Source organism: Ischnura elegans, chromosome X (genome assembly GCF_921293095.1).
Source record: "Ischnura elegans chromosome X, ioIscEleg1.1, whole genome shotgun sequence".
Taxonomy (NCBI): domain Eukaryota; kingdom Metazoa; phylum Arthropoda; class Insecta; order Odonata; family Coenagrionidae; genus Ischnura; species Ischnura elegans.
The window spans coordinates 11,539,040-11,561,295 of NC_060259.1; the positions used below are offsets into that span (position 1 = coordinate 11,539,040).

At 39.2% G+C, this 22,256-nt stretch overlaps 1 protein-coding gene across 3 annotated transcripts in view; it reads left to right on the forward strand.

The window, feature by feature from the left end:
• LOC124170496 (vacuolar protein sorting-associated protein 11 homolog) overlaps positions 1 to 22,256 on the forward strand; it is a 129,786-nt gene that overhangs the window by 39,802 nt on the left and 67,728 nt on the right. For all 3 annotated transcript variants that reach the window (XR_006867478.1, XM_046549253.1, XM_046549254.1), the window contains exons 11-14: positions 316 to 504; positions 5,205 to 5,327; positions 5,771 to 5,890; positions 13,573 to 13,856. Coding sequence is in view for 2 of the 3 variants with exons in the window: in XM_046549253.1 (XP_046405209.1) it covers positions 316 to 504; positions 5,205 to 5,327; positions 5,771 to 5,890; positions 13,573 to 13,856 (716 nt within the window). In the remaining variant the exon portion in view is untranslated. The remainder of the gene's footprint in view (positions 1 to 315; positions 505 to 5,204; positions 5,328 to 5,770; positions 5,891 to 13,572; positions 13,857 to 22,256) is intronic.

Here is a 22,256-nt window from a genome sequence, read left to right on the forward strand (position 1 = left end):
TGCATAGCTACTCAAATGTATGATTTAGAACTTAACTTTTTTCTAGTTTCTAATCAGTTGGATTTTACTAGGTTTGATTTTTTTATTGCAGTGTAGTAAAAATTTCTTGCATTCATAATTTTGATCATTATAAGGTTAGTTTTGAATTTAAATATATAGATATTGGTGGTTGGGAAACAAATATTTTTACTGATTCTGGAAAGTAATTCAGCTTTTAAAAGTTTGTAAAAGGACATCTATCAAGTGATAAATTGTGAATCATTTTAGTCACTTTTGAAGTGCATAAAGCGTGTGATTCCTTTCCATTGATTGCAGACCAAGGACAGGGAGGTTGATTTTGATGTGGAGATAGCCATCAAAGTGTGTCGTGAAGCATCTCCTGAGGATGCTCTTCTCTTAGCTCGGAAGCACCACCTTCATCAGTGGTATTTGAAAATACTCATTGAAGATCAGCATAATTACATTGAGGCCTTGGACTACATTGCACAGTTGGAGTTTGAAGAGGTGAGCTTTTGTAAGGAGATGAATTTCCTATGAATGAAGAACTTTTACTGGTAAAGTTGTGGTATTCCATATAAGAGCATGTACTGTTGTAAATTGGTACGAACCCCATCAAACATTTGCATTTTTAATGTAGACTTATGGTAGATCTGAAGTAAACATAATGAAAATTGGGAAAAATTTTATTGACCTTAAATTACGGCAACAGCCATACACATTCGCTTCTGGAATGATACCATATCAATTGTTATATCGATCGATATATCGATTAATAACACACAAGATTATTAGATTACGACATTATTACAAGAAGATTTTTATAGTATACACTTGGAATTTACTTAAAAAATTTGTCTAATGTCGTCTGCTTTCATGCCGAGATCAAGCGTTTTTACGCTAAGCTTTGTGTGGAGACCCAGAGCATCGTCTGCTCCCGCAACAGTAGTCAAGTAAATTCGCACTTACTCCATAGCCTAGACGTCAAGGCTATGGAGTTCGTGCAGTACTGCTTTAGATAAAGTGGGAATTGGATAAGACTCATTTCCTTCCTCAGCATTATCTTCATCACTTCCACCTTCGTTTTCTTTCAACTCCTGTTTGTGAATTTCATCGATTGACATGGTTTGGCAAATAGTGAGATCATCATCACACTCGCAACTTTCATTGAAATTCATCTTTCCAGCAATCTGACACCACTCTTATAGGGGAAATGGAGTAATTTCTGCTTCTTCTATAGTGTGATCCGCTATTTCACTCTCTAGACGAATAAATGGAACCATCGAACGGCACATTCAAACTTCGCGCTTGTTTGCACCATTTAAGAAGAACATCTTCCAATTCTGGATATTTCCCATTCCAAACGCGCTTTCGCTTTTTGTCACACTGACTTAGGAATTTTTCGCTGTTTCTTACAATCGTGCTAAATGTGGATGCAGGAATGTTTAATCTTAGCGATAACTCCACACGCTTTAGCCCCGTTCACACTGCCATTATTCTCAACCAGCGTAAGATGACGTCAGAACTATCGTGCGTTCACACTTACCATGCTTAGACACTGACGACTTCTGATGAGTGGGAAAGTAATTCCAAGTGAAAAATGAATTGACTAGAGCGAATAACCTGTTGGAAGGAAATAGAGAATGTGCTGGAAAGAGTTCTTGTGTTAATTGCAACGATTTTCAACGTATGTGCATATTATGAGCTGCTTATGAATTAAATATTGCATTCCAGCATCGTCGAGCATTGTTCCTTGCTAAGTAGAAGTTAATTCAGATGTGTTCATCCAACTAATCATTTCATCGATAGCGTGGTTTGCATTTTTCTACTGCTCTATTGAATACGAATTAAAGTGACTATTAGTGATAATTAGGTTGATATCAACAACATATAATACTACTTGCCCTTGATTCGGATGTGTTGACAAATCATTGATGTAGGTGAAGAAAAGAGGACCTAATCTTGAGACATAAGGCGCAATTAAGGCACACTTGTGGTGATTTGGGATTGAGATACACTTGTCACTGCATTACACTCTTAGCAATTATTGTTTTCTAATTTTGACGAAGGACATGATCCAATCTGATGCTATACTATAAATTAAAAGTATTTTACTTCAATTAAATGGTGGATGAATAACTTGCAGAAATGTAACTTGATTGTTAAAATTGAACTTATGAAATAAAAGAGTTAACATGGTATATTTTTGTGATACAGTGAAACCTCGATTTTACATTCCCCCATTATACATTTTCCCTGATTTTACACAGTTTTTATCAGGTCCCAAACAATATCGCCTTTAGAAAATGATACTCGATTTTACAATATCCTCAATTTTGCACTTTTTGTAAGTGGTCCATTCAAAAGTGTAAAATAGAGGTTTCACTGTATTTAGAATCACCCGATGTTTTTAACTTTATTTTCTATAGTTATATCTAACTAGCAATTAGCCTGATATTTTATATTGATATGGGGGGAACTTTTGTTCAAGGATGAACATAAGTGATCTTTTTTCAAACTGGGACAAAGAACTCTTACCAAAACATTAAAATCATTGTGACCATCGAATTTTTATTAAGGTAGTTTTGCACATTTCGCACAGACACTCGCAATACAATGCGAGCTAGTGGCTAATTCACTACGAATTATAGTATATAGCATAACTTACATAAGTTTAAAATCTCATAATATACAACAAATTACGGAATGAATTATAAAACTTTCCTTAGAATTAATTCTGACGAATATAGTTCAACAATAACAGCCGTCTCTTCTTCGAATGATTGACTTTCTGTTTTCTGTCCCCCTATCCACTCCTATCCCACTTCGTTGCTGCTTCGCCTTCTTCTTTTTCTAACCAGCTTTTAACCAACTTGCGTTCACACACGCATAAACTACCGCCAACCGCGTTCGGAAAACGGTGGTCAGAATCCCAACCACGGTTAACGGTAACTTGCGTTCACACCTCCCTTTGTAACCATGGTCGGGGCTAACCGGTGTGAAAAGAGCGTAGCGTGAACGGGGCATTTACGAGTGGATTTCGGTCCACTTCCTCGATAATTTCAATCTTTTCTTAAGTTGTAATCTGCTTCAGTCTTAGTTTTCTCTCCGTTTCAATTGTAATTTAACTGCCCTCGATATGTAAACTCGTGCAATAGCAGCAACTGCCCACTCGCGAAATTTGAGCAGTGTGTGGTACTCCGAAGGGGACAGAAGGTGAGGAGTTTGGGGTGGGGAAACATGGGGCTTCTCCTTAGCTGCAGTTTTGCATAGTCAGACATTGCTGAAAAATAGCCGCATTTTATTATTCATAACATCACAAGAATTGATATATGCATTTGGATAAATCACGGTCGTAAGAAGAGAGATGTGGAATGAATGTCAATGGCTGATAATGATAAATTAAATCATGAATGCAGAGGTTTACAACCCTTAAGAAGATACTAGAGAAGGAATTGCGGGTTGCGTCACAGCAAGCAATTGATCGTACTAACCAGGAAAGCGCAACTTTTTCAAACATACTAACCAAATACTTTTACCTGTATTTTGTTTAGATGGCACCGAGAGAAATCGCCATACTAAGGAGGAACGTACTAACCAAGTTCCACTGTATTTCAAAACAAAGTGTTAGCATGACGTTAATGTTGAAAGGTTTGAAGATTTAAAATCTGTGCAATACCATCTGTGATAGCTAATATTTTTATCGTAATTGATATTTGAAAATGACAAAAATTGGGAGTTCTTTTCTAGGTTTTTCCGGTTGTTCGGTATGATGGTTTCACTTCTGTCCTTAGACGTTAGTCCACTGGCAGTTTCCTATTGATAATTGCAAGATCAAATGTTTTAAATTTCTGTTTTGCAATCAGTGTTTGTGAATATGATGAAATTGGCATTCGTATTGTTGGAGTGGGTAGGGTTGTGGTGTTGGGACATAGTGTTTATAAAATGACACTATTTCCTACCATATTTTCTGACACATCTCCAAGCCACTTTCGGATTTGATCATCAATTATAATTTTTTATGGCTTTTAATTAAAAGGCATAATTTTGGAGAGAGAAGGAAATAGTGCCCTTTATATAAACAGGAAGACCATGACCCCACCAAACCCAACCCTCTCTACTCTTTAACCTTAATCAACATTTCGGTCTTTCTCTTAATAAGCCAGTGAAAGTTGCGCCGCCGTAAGTTATGTCTGTCTTCATGAAGGTTTTCCGTTGTAAGGGAAGCTCTCCACTGGCTTCACCATCTGGTGGCCAAAAAGTTACTTCACAATGGCTACCAGTTCATGTCCACCTCAGCCTCAGAAGTCGTTGTAAAGATTGTAGTTTTTAGAAAGTGGTAACCATTTCATTATAATTCAATCTCCAGAGTTGCAACTAAAAGTGGAGGAAATTTCTATGCTATATCTATGTGGGAATATATTTTAAAATGTGATTATGTGAAGGCTTATGAAAGCTTACATCTACCATGTTAAATTATGTGAATGGGTGCATTCAGTTGCCCTTTGCTCACTGAGCAAGTGAGCTCTGACATCATGAGACTGAGCAGAGTGATGTCACGGCACTGAGCAGTCGCCATGTTAGTGAGTGTAAAAACACTATGCTCACTTCTGAACAACGTGGAGCAGAGGGGAGGAAAACAAGTTTGAGTCGTGCTGCATAGTGTTGCATTTGGTAAGCTCTCTCCGAGTGATCATGGTATCATAGTCCTCTTCATTGCTGAGCAGAGTGCATCTCAATGCACTCAATGTTCTTGATTTTAGCTTGGTTTGTTAGAAACCATGAATTGGAGTTATTGTTTCCCATGCATCACTATTAAGGAGCATGATGTGAATACAGTGGGAACAGGATGTGCACATGTAGTAATAAAAGAAACTTCATATGTTGTGATTTTTGGGCTAATGGCAAGCCCATTTTCAAGGCAAAGCACAATAGGAATGCACATTGTCCTCTTTTCATTGTGGGTTTTGGGTCAAGGAGTGTTGGATGTTTTGGAACGGAAGGGTGTAGCTATGTTTATGTTTTTTCCTTCTAAAGTTGAAGTAATTATTTATTCTGTATGAATTTTCTCTTGTCTTGTGTGATTAAAGTGATAGAACTACATCTAGTGTACTCGCCTATGAGGTTACTATATGTAATCTATTTATTTGAATCATCTGTTTTATTCCTATGATTTCACTTGCTAAATTCTCCTTTTTACCCAATAGGCTGAAGAGAATGTGAAAGAATATGGAAGTATTCTAGTCGATCATGTGCCTGAGCAAACAACTGAGCTGCTCAAGAAGCTGTGCTACGAGTACCGGCCTAGTAAAAAGCCACTTGTAGACCAGGTATTCCATTCATCCTCATGTTTTAGCAAGGCCATAGTGAACTAAGGGAGGGGGTCAGGGGGTTCAAAATCCCCCAAAATGTTCAGGAGATATGATGTTAAACCTCCCCTCACCAAATGAACCCCTCCCCCTGATTATTCATGTTGTTTTCAAATTTCAAACATTGAGCGTTTAAGTTTTTCTACATGATGGCAATGGAAGAAAGGCTTGCAATTTTATGATTCGATGCATTTTGATGCCTACGCATCATCTTCAGGTTTTCAATTATTTCTCTATATTTGTGATATTCAAGTTATCAAATATCCAACGGTTATCTCACATAATGTTTTCTAGCTTACAACTGCCATCATTACTACTTGGTAATCTTCATTTTGCATAATCATTGATTTTGACTGTGGTAGGTAATGATTGTTAATCTCTCCTGTGATTTATTTACATTCCAGAGCATGATAGATGGCTTGACTACAGTCCCTGAAACCAAATCAGCAAATGCAGAGAAGTTCATACTGTTGTTCCTCAATAATTCTGAGCGGCTGGTTGAGTTCTTGGAGCATATTGTATCAGTTAGTATGACTTGTAGTTAAACAATTTTAATGTATCTTAATGAGAGGAAATTTGCCTAAAGAGAAAGTTTTAGCCCTTAAGTTGTCTCATTGGGCCTCTATGGCCTGAGTGATTATTTTAACATTTAAGTTAATATTGATTAAGTATTGTTGCGCCAAGTTCTCCTTGTAGTCTCGTCGTTTCCTTTTCTCATTGTTTCTCTGCAATTCTAGTGTTTGGGTGTATGCCTCATCCATCATTATTTCATGCTTTGATTCACGGAAGTATTGTTGTTACTGAATAATTCAGTCTTCGATCCAATGGAGTCAGAAGAACATATCTATCATTCATGTCAGCATCATATGTTGAAGTAAACTACTGGGTTTCACATGGTTTCAAATCAAACTACAGTGAAACATCTTGAAACGAAATTCAAAGGACCAAAATATTGCCTTTTCGTTAATCGGGCATTCGTTCCCCGAAGGAGTTTTGCAAGTTGCACCATACGAGGGGCACGAAGCAAGAAGCATGGTTTCCTATTTCTTTTTTATTGCCTAAATCAAAAGATTATTACTCTTCAATAATGTACTTCATGCTTTTAGATTTTTAAATGACCATATCTATTTTTTGCGATTAAATGAAAAGTGAAAATTTTCAACCACCCGAAAACACGACGGCTAAGTATGAATGCTTCATCCCTGTAGTGGTAGATACATAGCTCCACGTAGCATATATTTAATGCATGCTACCGCTGAAAGGCTGCACCACCTGGAGGAAGATGAGTAGAGGACCCTTGGCGCTCTTAGACGAGGAGTAGCATTCCCGAATTGGTTGGAGAAGGACCCTTACAGCTTGCGTGCGACAATGACCAGAATCGGCGGCCATCGTGGAGTTTATTTAGTTTTTCACATTGTACACTGGCTGTATTTTAACTCAAATCCTCATGAAATTCAACTCGCTCTACCTGCGTGGCGACTTTTGTCGACCCATAAAAATGCGAGTTGGGTGGTAGTATTTCTAGTTGTCGAATCAAGAATATGCAATTGCATTACTTGTGGTCGCGGGCTTCGTAAACAATATATTTTAATGGCATCATTTCCACTGTACTCTGGATAGGCAACTACTGACGAGTGAGTTAGTAATGATGTCAGGTTCCACTGTCTTTTAAATTTGTGAAACTACCCATTAGCTGCCGTGAAGCTATCCATTCCCAATTTCAGGGCTTCCATTCTTGCTTGTTCCTGCAAGACGGGCCCTGAAATGGGGATCATCCTCGCCTGTGCCCGAGAAAGCCAGTTGAAGACACATTGACCTACGCCCTCATTGGCGTTGGTTATGAGGGGTTAGGTCCTTGGGATGCAGCGTTGACAATTTCCGACAATTGGGCAAGAAATGTTGACAGGGTTGATGGCTAAATGCCATACATTTTTTGCGAATTTCATCTACTTCATTACACGATCCACAGCCATCACCATATCGACCTTCTCCAAATAAAATTGTCTCCGCTTTGCGCCACATTCTGATATCGCTACAAACATATTAAAGATGTCAACTTTGAGAATAAAACATAAATTTCAAATAACATCTAGATTAATGAGTAACAGATGACTTTCGTCTATTAAGGGGGAATATTTTTTACTTTTGGCAATTTATCCCAGAAAAATTTGGCAATTTATCCAGGCAAAAATTTGTCCTTAGTTTTGAGATGACACTTTTCGGAATTCATTTAAATATGGCTATCTTATCTCTAAAAGAAGATTATTAATTCACGGAGGGAGTACATTTTATTTTAAAGATACCAGAGATTTTGTGAAGATGAGCCACGAATACGTTTTCAGTCCCAGACACACCAACAAATTTGCCATTGGTGAGACCAAGCTGCGAGTCAATGCCGTAAGTCACTTGAAACACGCCAAAGTGAAAGTTATGGTTACCAGTAATTACAACGATTCTGATTGACTTATTCAGTGGAAGTCTCTGATTGTCCCTCCTACAGTACAGATATGAAATTACTCGTATGAAAATGAAAATGTAGCTGGTAGAATTGGTTATTGAGAGGTTTATTCACTCGATCGCGCCAAAATTTCATTTCGTTCATTGGAAGTTCTCGATAATTCTCCATCTGCCGTAGGAAGAGGCTGAAGATGTTGAAAGGTTTGAGATGCGGACAATATGTAGAGTTTTCCCGTCGTGCAAAAAAAATGGAATACCTCTCTTATTTTTTCCAATTCAAAAAGCCTGTGTCTGTTTTTGTAAAAAATTGTAATTTTGATCGCCTGCAGAATGCATCAAGAAAAGGAATAAGTGGGATAAATTTCAGAGCTACTTACTACTTAGCCTTCCAACTTAAACATTTAAGGCCTTATTTTTAAATCTGGCGAAATATTGATGCATAAATATGATAACTGTAACTCAAGTGTTTTTGGCATCAGTTTTTTGATCCTACTTCAAATAACAATTTTTACTGACAAATTGGTTCGTATTGGGAATGTAAAAATTTTAATACAAGTTTTAGAATAGTTAACCATTTTAAGAAAAATTAAACAAAACAATAAAAATGGCGTTGCAACATTTTATGAATTTTTGATTTATTGCGGTCTCCCAGACCGCACGTCACTGGTAGTGTAACAAGTATTGCACGTCATTGGTTAAGGGTTAAATTAAATATGGAGTTAGGAGTAAGAATGATATAAATGCTTGATATTAGCTTTTTACTAGAGATGTGCGAATAGTATCCGCGAATACTCGAATACTAGAAAGTATTTGATATTCGAGGTCTCGAATAATTATGCTAAAGGTACGCTCTCGAATACTTCGAATACTTTGAATTTCGTGCCGTACACTGTCGCATCCTGTCGTTGGTAGTTGACTCAGAAAATAAGAGAATAATAGAATCGTGTTTCACCCTTCCCTCTTTCTCCCCACTGACCTTTTTCTGCCTACCTGCTTCGAAGTTCCCCATCCGCTATCCCCCTCCATTCAGCACTAGCCCCCCTCTGAGGCTTTCCTCTTCTCCGAAATAAAAAAAAGGTCCCAGCTCGCGCACGGATCATATTACAAAGACCTTAGCTTCGAAAAAAAATCAAGTTACACGAGAACAATAGAAACGTGTTTCGCGCCCCCCCTTCTCTCACCCACTGACCTTTTTCAGCCTACCTGCTTCAAAGTTCCCAGTTTCTGGAGGTCAACTGCTGCATGAATCACCTATTAGCCCAAAAGGTGTCTAACAATGACTTTCGGCAATTGGTATTACACCTTTATTGGATTGAAATATTAGTAATGTGCGCATAATTTAAAAAAGAATAAGACCAAACGCGACGCTTTTCTGACTTTATTTAAGCATTTTACACGAGGAAATAAATGTCAAAATACGAAGGAGACTTAGCACTCGGGCAAGACTCCATATGAGCAGCAGAGCTTCTCGGAAGTTGATGTGGTATTTTTTTCTGAAAACATATATCAAGGTACAATTTATGAGTCTTATTTAAAAATCTTACCCAGGAGATGAAACTACCACAGGGAGAAACTCAGTGCCATGGGATAGCAACATTAGGGCATTTCCCACGATCCACTATCCCCCTCGATTCAGCACTCGCCTCAACCACTCTGATGCTTTCCTGTTCTCCAAAATCAAACAAAAGGTCCCAACTCGCGCAGGGATCTTATTACCAAGACCTTAGCTTTGAAAAGAATATCAAGTTACACGAGAACAATAAAAATGTGTTTCATGCCCTCCCTCTTTTCTCACCCACTGACCTTTTTCTGCCTACCTGCTTCGACGTTCCCCCATTTCTGAAGGTCAACTGCTGCATGAGTCATCTACTAGCCCAAAAGGTGTCTAACAATGACTTTCGGCAATTGGTATTACACCTTTATTGGATTGAAATATTAGTAATGTGCGCATAATTTAAAAAAGAATAAGACCAAACGCGACGCTTTTCTGACTTTATTTAAGCAATTTACGCGAGGAAATAAATACCAAAATACGAAGGAGACTTAGCATTCTGGCGAGACTCCATATGAGCAGCAGAGCTTCTCGGAAGTTGATGCAGTATTTTTTTCCGAAAACATATATGTATCAAGTTACAATTTATGAGTTGTTTTATAAATCTCTATTGTTACAGTCACAGACGAAGGGATATTTTCTCAGGATATTTGGCTTCTCCCTGATAGCAATTCGAATTCATCTTCTTATCTCGGGAGAATTTCCAAAGATGGACTGAAAATAATTAAAGAAAATCCGGTGGAGAAGCGTGTGTATTTTGCAAAGCGCCTTGGATTGTCCGCTAGCACTTGACAGCAGTAGTGGGGCTAAAGCAAGCTACCTGTTGAAAATAAGAAGTTGGTTGAAGCCGAGTATCAGATGGGCGTGCCGCTAAAATGGGTTTGGTAGATAAGAATTTGTACAGCAGACAGAAATCCATCGTAGCAGTGTAAATGCCGAGACTGCATGCAATCATTTTTTTGCGAGGTGGTGTGTCCCCTTAGAATATTTGAAAGAGATGTCAGTTGAATAAACTATTTGCCCAATTGTTTCCATAAAATTAAAATATTCCATTAATCAGCTAAATTCCTGTTCGAATCCTTTAAAGGAAATCAAAATTACTCCCCAAAATCTTGTGCTTCCTACTGCATAGGCAACCGAGTCAAACATTCCCGCATTCATCGTTTAGTATTCGAGGTATTCGAATATTCGAGCAATGATTTAATATTCGAATTCAATATTCAAGTTCGAGAAATCTGCTATTTGACCCATCTCTACTTTTTACTCCATCACTACATCCTTGTACCTCTCCAGGTATGATTGCACCACTACCCGTCAGAACTCAAGCTGACTTTTCTGTACTTTTCTGACCTTTTGACAAAGGCATTTTCTCATCTGCATCCATGCATTGTGTGTCATTGCATCTAAAATCCAAGAAAAAATTGGCCACCACCATTTCTTTCCCCTTACACCTATGCTGTACAGGGATATGTTCCAATCCATTTGGTCTGTGCCTCCCATGAATGAATTATATTTCTTGAAAACATCCGGTCGTGGCATAAGAATCCTTTTTTTCTGACTTTGAAAATCTCCCACTCCTGTTACCATGACAGGACAATATTGCCTACACAACTGCATTGTCCACCCATTTCACAACAGCAATATTGTCCGGTACGCATCTTTCTGAATCAAAATTTCCTCTCTTCATCTTAGCTAATTCCTTATTTGATTTCACAGGACAGTCCTTAGGAATTCTATTTTCCCTCACACCGGTTGCACCATAGTTCCTTTCGCGAAGATGATTCAGGAATCTGTAACTCATGAAATAGTTATCAAAATAGAACCGAAAAGGCAGCTCCTTCGTATGCAGCTCATCTTTCATCCCTACAAGGGGTGCCGCTACCTTTCCGAATTCTTTTTCGTAAGTCTCTACTTTTCTAGGATTGTTTCCTTGGTAAATGTCAAAGTTTACCAAATAGGTATCTGAAGTATTTAGGCACCACACTTTGTAGCCAAATCTAATTGGCTTCCCCCGGATGAATTGCTTGCAGCCATGTCTTCCAAAATAGGAGATCATTGACTCGTCAAAACTCTAGCACTGTTCTTCTCTGAAGTATCTGCCGAATCTTCCTTTTGGCAAGTCCATAAAAGGGCACATTTTCCACATCTTGTCTAATTTATCCATAACGGTGTTATCACAGCAATGAATAAATCTATTTATTTGTAGAAATCTGTCACGTCTCATTGAGTTAGACACGAGTTCGTTTCTCGTGTCTTGTGTTGCCTCCCAATAGTGCCTTTTACTGGGAACTGTATTATACCCACTTAGAAAAAGAATTGCCACAAACACTTTCAGTTCCTCAGGTGTATATTTGGGTTATTGCAGTTGCAGAGTTGCACATACTTATTCGATTCTTGCACTAAGTGAGCAATTACTTCTTCGTCAAAGAACAGTTCAAAAATCGTGGTAGGGGACACTTAGCGAAACATGGAGTAATCAGGATTAGGGAAAATTCTATCATGCAGTATGTCCTCTCCATCATCCCAAACAGCTTCTTGCACCCCCTTTTTAGACCTCTTGGGTGCTTTACGGCTCGGCCCAGCCCCACTGCACTCTTGAACATCCTCACATATTTCTTGAGACCTACCACTGTCTTGTCCACCTTTACGAACGACAACTTCAGCATTCGCGCGCAACTGGCATCCACTCAAGTTATCCACCTTTCCACCGCTATCTTCTTCGGCTGAATCTTCATCCGATAATTCGATTACCACCGGTGGCTCAATGTATATTTCGTCGAAGTCGATGTTATCGTCCTCCAGAATTTGCATTGCCTCTTGAAGAGTCAGATGAAATAGAAAATGAAATAGACATTGCATTTATTTTACCTTTACGTGAAAACTTATTACTTCGATAAATATACTAAACCATTTATTTCATTTCTCATAAATGGAAAAAAATTCTTACACCAGACAAAGGTCCTTGTCGCTGTCCCAGAAGACACCAAATGTAAGAACAACGAGTCCGGAATGCTCAACGTATCCTAGTAGAGAAGTGGTAAGGTCAAGGAAACATTTTGCTTCTTAGAATTGAGAGAGAGACGTTACAACAATCTCCATCAAATAACCAAAAACCTCGGAGTGCAATAAAGCTGGGGGTTGTGTAATCCTTCACGAAAATTCTTGATGCTGGCAGATCATTATCTCCCAGGAAGAGCTGCTACCGATTATATCTTTGCAGTAGCACGTGTTACTTTGTAAGCAGTATTTCGGTTTTGAAAGGGACGCCGGTCGCGTGGTCGTCTATTGCCGCCAGCCGTCTTTGAATGTTACCCTTGGGTATGCACCCACTCCGACCCCCTTCCTATTGGAATAAGCGGCCACTTTTCCTTTTCCAAACATTGTTTTGGTTTACAACCATACCTCCCACCTCTTGAACATTGTGAGGTAGGGCATCAGTAGTCCACTAAGGGCACGTAATTCTGATGGAAATGGGGACAACTAAGGGCTTTAGACATTTGTGTGTCATCGTTATGTGAAAATATTAACCTATAGACACATTTTATATGCAAGAAAACATTGAAATAAGGGTAAATTTATGATATAAATCATAAAAAATAAAGCATTGCGAAATATAATTCCGGGAGAAAACAATAACTCCAGAAATATTCGTATTTATACTTTCCGCCAAAACACGGTATTGCATGCACCTAGCGGTACCTTATGGTACCACCAAAATTCTTCGCATCGTAACTTCCGAGTTATTATGCCCAAATCAAAAAACCATACTTTAAATGAAATTTGCATGTTATAAAAATCATACTTACATAACAGTATCTTTGTAATCTAAATATATCAGGCGTGATTTTCAAACTGCTGTAAATGCATCAGATATATGTATTTTTAAAGAGCAAACTTTTCAAGAAAATGTAAATACTTTCATGCTCATCAATTTGAAACTGTCAAAAATCCAAATAAATGAGGACAAATAACAAAAAACGAATGTTTAATTTGTCCTAACCGCCTGGTACCTCTAGGCGTTAATGGGTTAAGTACTAAAATGAAATATATTCATGATTTTGATTTCAAATTATACATTCTCCATAAGTTTTTTCATCTATATTGAAATATATTATTAATATCTGTTTTCAATTAATACATTCTTGAGAGCGTTTTTTTTTTCTGTGTGATTTGAGATTCACATTCCATGTATTCCAGGTGTGCCCAAACTCCAGCACCCAGGTGTATAGTACCTTGGTGGAGCATTACCTGCATATATGGTCATGCATGCAGCCTAAAATAAAGGGGAATGGTGATGAAACCCAAGAAACTACAGCTGATGAAGATGATGATCGCCTTGAAGAAAGAAAGAGATTAGAAGGAAAATTAATGGCTATCCTCAAGAACCCTGACTCCAAATATGACAAAAACCAGACACTTATCCTTTGTAGGGTCCATAACTTCAAGCCTGGTTTATTATTCCTGTATGAAGATTTTAAATTGTAAGTTATTTCATTGATTATTTCAAATTAAAAAAAATATTCATTAGTATTAATCCTTTAGTAAAGTAAAGGTGTTTATAGCCATCATGTATTTGCTTCAAACACACCTGATGTGCATTCATGCATATAAGTTTTAATCATGGTGTAAAAATTCTATTGTGAAGACCCCAGATAATAACAATGGAAATCAAATTTACACTCTCTCATTAACAGTCGTTTAATCTCTGATTAATTTGTTTCATGAAAGGTTGAATCTAATTGAATCAGGATTGATCAAAACAGCGCTAATCAAAATACAGTGCAACCTCGATATAACGACACCCCACGGTGCACTAATAAACACTCGCTATAGCGAATTGTCGCTTTACCGGAGGTGGAGCAAATAATAGCCAATATACCTGTTGCGAACAGATATACAGGAACAGGAGTGGTGCGGCGACAGATAAACATCTATCCGATAAACGTAAGCATAAATCCAGATGAAAGGCGATGTTTTTTTGCATCACTAAATTTCCTTACACAAATAACGACTAACTATTCAAACAATTTATAAGCGCCGCACTGAATAAAAATCATGCAAAGCATTGTTTTGTCAATCATTATATTTATCGAACGACAGTTTACCACATAAATTTGAGACTGAGCACTCCATTAACTTCATTTTTAACAGATCGCTAGCAGTTACAGAGGTTAAGGAGTCTTGATGAAAGTTTTCCGGCGGTGAAACCCTCGCTATGGCGAGAGCCAACGCCGAAAGGGTCTCCTAAAAACGAATTTTTTAACACGCTTATTATAGGGTCAATTGACGGTGCATCGGCTATCTCTCGTTATAGCGGGGGTGTCGCTATAGCCCGTACTCGCTTTAACGAGGTTCCACTGTATAGCTTTTGGAACCATCAGTTTCCCATAAGACCAATGTTATCAATTACCTATAATTTGTCCCTTTTATATAGTTTTCAATGTAGAAATTTTGTAAATTTTATATATGTGTGAGGTTAAGGATTTTTCAATTTGGTTATGGTTCAGTTAAAAATATTAACTGCAGTTATGATCAAATTACAGTTCATTAACTTTTTATTTTGATTTTTTTATGTATACTATCTTTTATTTTTTTGAGTAATGTTTTAGCATCAATAAAAATCGTCATAAATTAATCAATAATTAGAAAAAGAGAAAAAATGCACTTACAGCAAAATTAAATAATTCCTTGTGCCTTTTTAATTGTATTGCATTAAAGGTAAAAACAAGGAAAGTATTAAATTAACAGAGATCTGAGATAAAAAAATTGGATGAACAGAAAGTAAATGAAAAAAATTATATATCCGAAGAACAAAAAATCAAAATGCACTTTCAGTGCTTCGCTCTTGAATTTTTCAACTATTTCCACGGTTATTATAGTTAAAAGGTTTCATGTCAATAGTTTCGTGCTCATCACTCAAGTTAAGAAAATCGTTTAACAAGGCAATCACGTTTTGCCTTAATGCATCATGAAACATATGGCCGCCAGCCGATTTATACTATTCAAGATGAGTGCCATCCTAGCAGCACACGCAGGATGAATTTTGCTGTATTCAGAGTTTGGGAGGGGGAGAGGCTTATGGGAAGGGGATGGGAGTAGCCTGCCGCTCCTCTATCCAAGACGCTGCATTGGAATATTTTCCTCATGGACGTGCACTCAAAGGGCATAGCCGAATAAGAGGGTGAAAATTCCCCCCTCCAGGATTTTTCTGGTACTTGGGGTATGCGATTTGGGATCAAATAGTACAAACCTCCCCACATTTCCAGTCCGCTAGAGGCCCACCAGGGCCAGTTAGATCGAAAATACGATTTTCACTCTTTTTTTTTTATGTCTCGGTCAAGATGGCATATTTTTTAATGCAATTTGCGGCATTTGAAACCTTATTTAATGGAGCAGATTTTCAATTGTTTCCAAGAACTTTGAGTGGGACAAAAAGATATGGCGTTGATTTGAAAATTTCTAACGCATTGTTTTATAAAATATGTTTGAGAGGGCCAAAAAGAAAAAACGTTTTCTGGAGGTGTTTTTAATACCTTTCGTCTGGCGTATTGAAAAAATAATTTTTAGGTGGTGGAACATCGCGAAAATAAGGCGATTAAAAATATGCAATTTTGGCCATGTGGTTCTATGCTCTGGCCCTCCATAACACCCCTTTTTATTTATTATAGTATTCTACCGATTAAGGTGCCCACCACAGGAACAGAATTGTAGGGATACTGGTGCCAAAAATGGCTTCTCTGCCTGATCACTTCCGATCGTGATAATAAATGTGGACTGTATATTGTTTATATCAAAGTCGAGCCGGGCCGATGGCATACCACTCACCGCTGCTGTTGTTCCCGTCGGGGGCGCGACATGGCTCCTTCTCCTGGGGTTGATCATACGCTTGCGAAGTTCACTGGACGACTGCCTATTCACTCCCATTCTCGGAGTGACAAACCAAAAACAAAACCAAAACGAAAACCCGACAATTCGTGGTATTGCCAACAGGTGGCGAGGCTCGACTTAGTCTGGGAAATTCACAACCAAACATTCCCCCGCCCTTGGAACAACGTTCCAAAGCAAAAAAAAAGAACCAAAAGTAATGATCAATTAAATTAATATCGAATAGATAAACAATCATATATTACTTCACCTTTCGAATGTGATCATATAGTCCAACTTTAACTAAACCAACCTCAACTTTGGGTAAGGAGAGGGAAAGACAAAACAAAAAGGAAAGGATTGCTTATTCTTCACTCCAAGGGGGCCATCAAGGAGACTTAATAGGAATGGGTAGCCCTCGGAAAGGTTCACAAATACGAAACACTAAATTATCAACTACAGAACTAAACCTAACATTACAAAAAAAACAAAACGAAATCCTGACCTCAAACGTTAATTACCCGATAGAGGTAATGGACACAAATCTTTTACTGACCGTCTAAACACTCCCTGCTCAGTTTTAACCTCAGCAACCCTAACCAAGCCATCTGTCCCTAAGAAGCAACGGTTTATTCGGCCAAGTCTCCACCTACATGGGCTACGATTCGGTTCCTTCAATATAACTAAGTCACCCTCCTTGATATTACCACTTTTTGAGGTCCATTTTCCTCTCCGCTGCAGAGTCATTAAGTACACATTTTGCCATCGCTTCCAGAATGTCCCTACTACTTGTTGCAGCAAACTCCATCGTCTCCCCAATCCACTATTACCATGCTCCAGTTCTTCCGGAAGTGCGTAAATTGGTTCTTGTAGGAGAAAGTGGCCAGGAGTTAAAGCTTCAAAATCGTTAGGATCCGAACTAACTGGAGTAATAGGCCTTGAGTTTAATACAGCTTCTACCTGTACTAACACCGTGTAAAATTCTTCGTACGTCAGCACTTGACCGCCGAGTGATGCTCCCAAATGCCTTTTCACCGATTTTACCCCGGCTTCCCATAGTCCTCCCATATGAGGACTGCCCGGTGGTATGAATTTCCATGTGATTCCTCTTCCACCCAGATATCGTTCGGCTCTGTCATTGAAGTCAGTTGATGACGTTACTTTCCTCCAAGTCGCCATCCTTCTCTGTGCCCCTACAAAATTAGTACCATTATCACTATGGATTTCTGTCACAGCGCCTCTACGAGCGATAAACCGCTTTAGCGCGGCTAAGAAGCAGTCTGTGCTTAAATCCGAAACAAGCTCTAAATGTATTGCCTTTGTTGCAAAGCAAACGAACAAGCAAATATATCCATTTAATATCTTAGAATTTCGGATTTTAGCCATTTTTAGAGCAAATGGCCCGCCATAGTCAACACCCGATATGCTGAAAGCATTCATTTTTTTCAATCTAGAGGGCGGTAGATTGCCCATAAACTGCTCTTTCGGTTTGGGGTTTGCACGAAAACATTTAATGCAGTGCAATATTCTTCGACGAACAACGTCTCTAGCATTAATGATCCAAAATTTCGACTGGATAAGGCAGTGCAAATGTAGTGACCCAGGGTGTAGGTAGGTCTCATGATAATAATCGATAATCAAAGCCGTTAAATGATGAGAACTTGGAAGCAACATTGGATGCTTCCGGCTGAATGCAATTTTGGCATGCTTCAATCTGCCTCCAACCCTTAAGACGCCTTCCTCATCGATGAATGGGTTCAATTTTCTTAAGCGACTTGGCACTTCTTCTTTCCGTAATAAATCTAATTCCTTTTGAAACTCAATTCGCTGCACTAAGATTACCAACCGCACCTCAGCCTGGTCCAACTCTCCAGTAGTGAGATAACCAATATGTTTCTCGTTAGGGTGCTTACAATTATGAATGAATCGCAGCAAATATGCTGCTATCCTCTTCAGTCGTGAAAATGAGGAAAACATCAACAACCAAGTCAGCGTGTTTTCCTCTAGTGCCGTATGGAGATTAATTGTTCGAGCTTCCACTTCAAGGGCATCACGATCCGTTTGGCGAGATAGGCTGGGAGCCCTCGGCCATGCCTCCGATCGCTCACTTAGCCATAACGGGCCCGTCACCCAACCTGCGTCCTCGATCAATTGACGAGGAAGGGCTCCTCTCGATGCTATGTCACTAGGGTTAGAGTCTGATGGAACATACCGAAATTTGTTCGGAGATAATTTCTCTTGCACCATAGTGACTCTGTTTGCGATAAATGATTTCCAGCGGTGAGGAGATGACTTGATCCACTGAAGAGCAACCATTGAATCACTCCATACGACAACATCAGAAATTACGCAGTGAGGGAGCAATATATCTCTTGCGTAATCAATAAGGTTAGTAGCCAAAACCACACCTAATAATTCTAATCGAGGTAATGATATCCGCTTGATCGGTGCCACCTTAGACTTGGCTATCAGTAATGACGTGGCAACCGTCTGGTCGGAATTCACAATTCGTAAATAAACCACCGCCGCATATCCCCTCTCCGAACTATCCGCAAAGGCGTGCAACTGAAGGTCGATTGCCGAGTCTACTTTCAAGCAACGACGTAATTCAAATTTCGAAATGAGTGGTAACTCAAGTCGGAATTGTTTCCATTTGACAACCACTTCTTCGGGAGGAGTGTCATCCCACTCAAGTCCGCAATGCCAAAGGTGCTGGATGAGCCATTTTCCATAAAATGTGACAGGGCTAATAAATCCAAGTGGATCAAATAAGCGAGCGACTTCCGACAATATGGTTCTTTTCGTGATGACACCAAATCCAGCCTCAAACTTATACGAAAATTTATCCTTCCTAGGATTCCATGCCAAACCCAAAATTTCAGCGGCAGGTTGGTTTTCATGCTGAAAAGTAAAACACTCTGGCTTCAGAATGCAAAATTCTGAGGGTACATTCTCTAGCAGTTCCAACTGGTTACTCAACCATTTGCGCAACTCAAATCCTCCACGATCTAAAAGCTTCTTTAATTGGCTCTGCAATACTAATGCTTCGTCAATGGTTCGAACTGAAGAAACTACGTCGTCCATGTAAGTATGTTCTCGAATTATTCGAGATGCAAGTGAAAATTCTGCGCCTTCATCGCATACCAACTGATGAAGTGTCCGAATTGCCAAGAATGGAGCTGATTTCATTCCATAAGTCACAGTGGTCAAGCAATATTCTTGGAGCTCTTCCTCGGGACTAAATCTCCAAAATATTCGTTGCATATCATAATCGGCCGGGTGTAGCTTAATATTTCTATACATCTGGCGTATATCAGCGATCACCACAACCTCATGCAATCGAAAGCGCATCAAAATGTCGATTAGATCCACTTGTAATTTGGGACCCTTATGCAACACATCATTCAATGATATGCCATTAGTGGTTTTCATAGAACAATCAAAAACCACTCTAAATCGCGATAATTCTGCCTTTGAACGATAAATGCAATGGTGCGGAATGTAATAAGATGTTCTCAATGGGGCACTCGTTGCCACAATCATATGGCCTTGCTCAAAATAATCCTTCATAAATTCGTTATACTTCGAGCGTAAAGCGGAGTTTTTGGTTAATCTGCGTTCTAGCATATAGAACCTTTGCAGCGCAGAACCATGGCTTTGCCCCAATTCAAGGGTAGATGAGATAAAAGGTAAACGAACAACATACTGTTTCAATTCACGAGAGATATTGTTCTTATAATGCTGCTCGCAAGCATCATCCTCTGGACTACACTGATATCTCTTAGGAGGTTCCTCAGACTCCCAAAACTTTCGCAGTAAACCTTCAATATTATCACCAAGTGTTGAGCAGAACACTCGGATTTGATTTGCTTTATTTTCAATTTTCCCCATTAGGCAATGGCCAAAAACAGTTGGCAAAATATCTGGTGTCCCTGGAGGACCAATTATCGGCGCGTTAACTACCACGCGCGCAAACCATTCTGCCCCCAATAATACGTCTATTTCTTCCTCATCGTAATAGCTCGGGTCCGCAAGTTTCAATCCCTTTATATGAGGCCATGATCTATTAAAGACCGATAATTTTGGGCATTGAGCAATATGAGGAACCACCATAGCTTTGACTTCCAATTTCAACGTGCTTTCAGACAAAGGTTTCATTTTCAAACTGACAATTCCAGACGATATCACGGAATTATTATTTCCGAACCCAAAAATAGGAGTTCTAATTTTATTGGAATTCAACCGTAGCTTTCGAACGCAAGATTCCGTGATAAAGGTTCCCTGACTTGCAGTGTCAAGCAAGAGTTTAATTACGCGGCCATTGCCATCAATGTCCAATACGATCGCCCTGGCAGTCGCAAGCATCACGACAGACCCCAACCGATGAGTGCACGTTTGGAAAGAAGACACCTCTCGAACTGGATTTTCTTTCGTCTCATCTGGGTCTGCGCTCACTAATTGAGGGTTTTGCTGCTTCTGCTCTACCGCAGTATTATCTTTATCTAATTTCGAACATGAACCCTCACGATTGGCAAAACAAATTAATTCATTGTGAGGCAATTTACACTTAGGGCATGGCATTTTGAATTCACAATCTTTTAAATAATGGTCTTGGCTGAAACAAACTAAACAACACCCTTTTGCCTTAACTAATCTTAGCCGAGACCCCACTGACAATTTCAAAAACTTCCTGCATTTTTCCAAAGAATGCGGCAACGAACAATTTGGGCACGATTTCTGGACCCTTTGTCTATCAGTATTAACAACCATACTAGTAGACTTTCTTAAAGATTGCATTGGCTTATGGGGCCTTTTATTCAGACCAGTATCTGAATGAAACGATGAGGCTGCTTCCAAAATCTTGGCTTCCTCACTTAAAAAATCAAAAAATGTTTGTAGGGAAGGCTCACCAACGTTGAGCGCTACCTTTTCCCACCGCTCCCGTAACACGGAATTGAGTTTGTGGCGCAACATAAAAAGCATTGGGACCGACCAACTTTCGACATTATGCCCCACAGCGCTTAACGCACCAACATACTCAGTAATTAATGTGCAAAATTTGCGAATAGCTTGACCTTCCCGGGTGATCGGGTTGATATCGAACAAAGCCTCCAGATAGGCATTAGTCAACCTGTTTGAGTCCATATAGCGCGCTTTCAAACTCTCCCATGCGACCGAGTAATTCGCCGAGGACACAGGTAAAGACGAAACATACGAATGAGCTTCCCCCTTAAGAATAGATTTGAGATACAAAAATTTCTGCACGTCACTCAAGGACGGGTTTTCATGAACCGCAGATAGGTATACATCATAAAATGACTGCCATTGCATTAAATCGCCATTAAACGCGACTAAATCGAGCTTAGGAAGAGCTACGGTATGAGTTGAATTACTTTCCCCGGTCGCAAAATGGCCCGTTGACCTTAAGTGTGGCTCTATATCTGGGAAATATGTCAGAAGAATTGCCTTAGTATTAAAAAACATAGCCTCGAACTCCTCCGTAGACTTACGCAATTCCTTGTCCTTTTCGACGGGAGGGGACTGTTTCGCGTACAACGAGGCTAATTTCAAAATACCCTCATTGAATTCCTCCAAAAGACTATCCACGTGGTCCGTCATAGCTCGTAATAAATTCCTCTTTTTTACATCACTCGAATTCTTTTCGAAATCTTTAGCGACATTATCAATACGACCCATCTTCGCTAAGAGAGATGCAATACGAAACTCTACATCGTCGATCGCTGGCATTTTCAACGTTCCCTAATAAACCAACCAAAAAAGGGAAAACCAAAAGTATTCAAACACCAACACTGATTATACAACGACAAATCCGGCCCGAAGGACCATATGATCACTTCCGATCGTGATAATAAATGTGGACTGTATATTGTTTATATCAAAGTCGAGCCGGGCCGATGGCATACCACTCACCGCTGCTGTTGTTCCCGTCGGGGGCGCGACATGGCTCCTTCTCCTGGGGTTGATCATACGCTTGCGAAGTTCACTGGACGACTGCC